Raw genomic sequence first — 2,689 nt, forward strand, 5'->3', positions numbered from 1 at the left:
TATAAAAGCGGTCAATTTGCATTCTCTGCTCTTTCTCTACACAATGGTTCCTTCAGCATGTGCCTGAAGACAGTTCTGAGTTACAAAATGTGTATCATCTATTCCTGGCAGGACTGGCTTGTTGTTTCTTTGTTTTTGTTTTTGTTGTGTGGTATAGGCAGAATCTATACATACTTCAATGAAATCTAAGTTACAATTTATCCCTCTTTGGACAGTCAATCTCCTTTAATGCTAGTTTTCTATTAGGCTTATCTGTACCCCCCTTCCACTTAGTGCCTTAAACGTTACTAGTTGAGACACATAAAATATGTCCTAACTCTATATGAATTACTGTGTAGTTGTTGTCTCCAACTTGAGCCCCAAATAGCATAATAGGCATATATTTCTTAAAGTACACTAAAAATAAATTTTTTTAAATTAAGAATTTAGAAAATATTGTTACATTTACTTTTTATTTGAGACAGTATGTTTGAGCCACAATTCTAACTTCATTCTACCTATCTGTCCCTTGCTGTGGTGGGATTATAGGTATGTGTGACCATATCCAAGATCTGAACTCAATTCCTTATGTTCACACAATTCCTTATGTTCTCCTTTACCATTCAGTTCACTGTATATTGTTTACATATCCACAGAATTTAAAGCAATAGCTACCACAATACATATTTCATTTGTTTCCAAACATTAGACATGATTTACAAAAGTAGAGCTAAAATTTACATTTGAGTTTACTAATTAGGGAAGACCAAACAAATAATGCTCTGTTGATAGTTAGTTATGGTCCCATGCTCAAAATTCACACAATTTAACTGAGAAGAAGGTAAATATATGAGAAATTATCAAATATTATCTGTGAAGGCTATCCTAGGGAAGATGACAAAGGAATCAAGTATCCACAATAAAATACTTGAAAACACAACACTAAAGACCTATGCTAATTTTAAAAAGAAAAAAGACTATTGTCAAATGGTATTGATCTCTCAGTTGTCTATTGTTGTTAACTATTATAAAGATCTGTCTTTCATAAGAATAATATTTTCATAATTTAAAAAATTCATACATTTTTAAAAGCTGAATTTCCACCACATATTTTCTATTATTAAATCTTATAAGATTTAGTCTCAGCTGGGCCTTGGTGGCACACACCTTTAATCCCAGCACTTGAGAGACAGAGGCAGGTGGATCTCTCTATGAGTTCAAGACAAGCCTGATCTACAAAAGCTAGTTCCAGGACAGCCTCCAAATCCACAGAGAAATCCTGTTTCAAAAAACAAAAAACAAAAAAAAAATGAAAGATTCAGTCTCATGAAAATCTTAGGCCATTGTAATCATCACAATTTGGATGCGAAAATCCAAATGATGTAATGATTTTAAATTAATTGAGACTGCATATTTAGGAAATCAGAGAATTAGTAATTTGGTCAGATATGACCCAAGAACTATAGCATATATTTTCCATATAATAAAACAAACACCTTTCCTAATAAATCCCAGGGCAGAAGTAAGAAGATAAAGGTTACTTAAAACCTTCTATTTAACCTGAACTTGCGGAGAATTCCTAAACGAATCTGTTTTGTCCTCACACTGTAGACAACTGGGTTAAGCACTGGGGGAAGAAGCAGGTAGATATCAGCCATGAGAACGTGGACTATGGGAGAAAGATGTTTTCCAAAGCGATGGACCATTGATACCCCAATAACTGGTACAAAGAAGATAAGCACCACACAGATATGGGAGACACAGGTATTCAGCGCTTTTAGTCGCTCTTCACGGGATGCAATACTCAGTACTGCGTTCAGAATAAGAGCATAAGAAATAAGTATGAAGACTGAATCCACACCTAGTGTAGCAATAACTACACACAGTCCATAAATACTGTTTATCCTAGCATTGGAACAGGATAACCTTAGGACATCTTGGTGTAAGCAGAAGGCATGTGAGAGGGCATTGATGTGACAAAAGTGATAGCGTCTCAGTAACAACGGTGTAGGCAGAACAACCCCCATGCTTCGTAGCAAGCAGGCCAGTCCAATCTTGCCAATAACATTGTTGGTGAGGATGGTAGAATAGCGCAATGGGCGGCAAATTGCAACAAAACGGTCAAAGGCCATAGCCAGAAGCACTGAAGATTCCAGAAAAGTGAATGTGTGGATGAAGAATAATTGAGCATAACAAGCACTTGCGTGGATCTCTCGAGCATCCAACCATAGCACAGTAAGCATTGTGGGAAGTGTAGACATGGACATACCTAGGTCTGTCAGAGCCAAGATGGATAGAAAGTAGTACATGGGCTGATGGAGTGAGGGCTCTATCCAAATAACAGAAAGAATGGTTACATTACCAATGAATGCTACCAAATATGCAAGGCAGAAAGGCACTGAGAGCCAAGAGTGGACATACTCCAATCCAGGAAAACCCTTCAGGATGAACATGGGCTCTGTAATGTCACTGCTATTCTGGGCAAGCATGGTGAGCATCAAGAGAGTTAAAAAGTCAAATGTCTTCTCATATTCTTCTTTATTGCTCAGATTTTATCAGTATAAACAATGCCACCAGGAAAAATTATGTTTCCTCTATGTTCACCTTGAAAAAAAGAAGGAATTGCTGGTGGATATTATGTAATAAAATATTTACTAGAATTATGAAACATCAATAGTTGTGCCCAATAAATATAGACACCTCTGGCAAA

General features: G+C 36.4%; 1 protein-coding gene across 1 annotated transcript; it reads right to left on the minus strand.

Moving 5' to 3' along the window:
• Positions 1–1,520: 1,520 nt before the first annotated feature.
• On the minus strand, positions 1,521–2,468 carry LOC101832194 (olfactory receptor 51L1). The gene has a single exon (XM_005074084.1). The coding sequence runs from the start codon at positions 2,466–2,468 to the stop codon at positions 1,521–1,523; it is 948 nt and encodes a 315-aa protein (XP_005074141.1).
• Positions 2,469–2,689: the final 221 nt, after the last annotated feature.

The sequence above is a fragment of the Mesocricetus auratus genome, unplaced genomic scaffold (genome assembly GCF_017639785.1).
Source record: "Mesocricetus auratus isolate SY011 unplaced genomic scaffold, BCM_Maur_2.0 Super-Scaffold_4256, whole genome shotgun sequence".
NCBI lineage: Eukaryota > Metazoa > Chordata > Mammalia > Rodentia > Cricetidae > Mesocricetus > Mesocricetus auratus.

Excerpts from the sequence above, each read along its gene's own strand:
- LOC101832194 (XM_005074084.1), bottom strand. The coding sequence starts at position 2,468 with ATGCTTGCCCAGAATAGCAGTGACATTACAGAGCCCATGTTCATCCTG.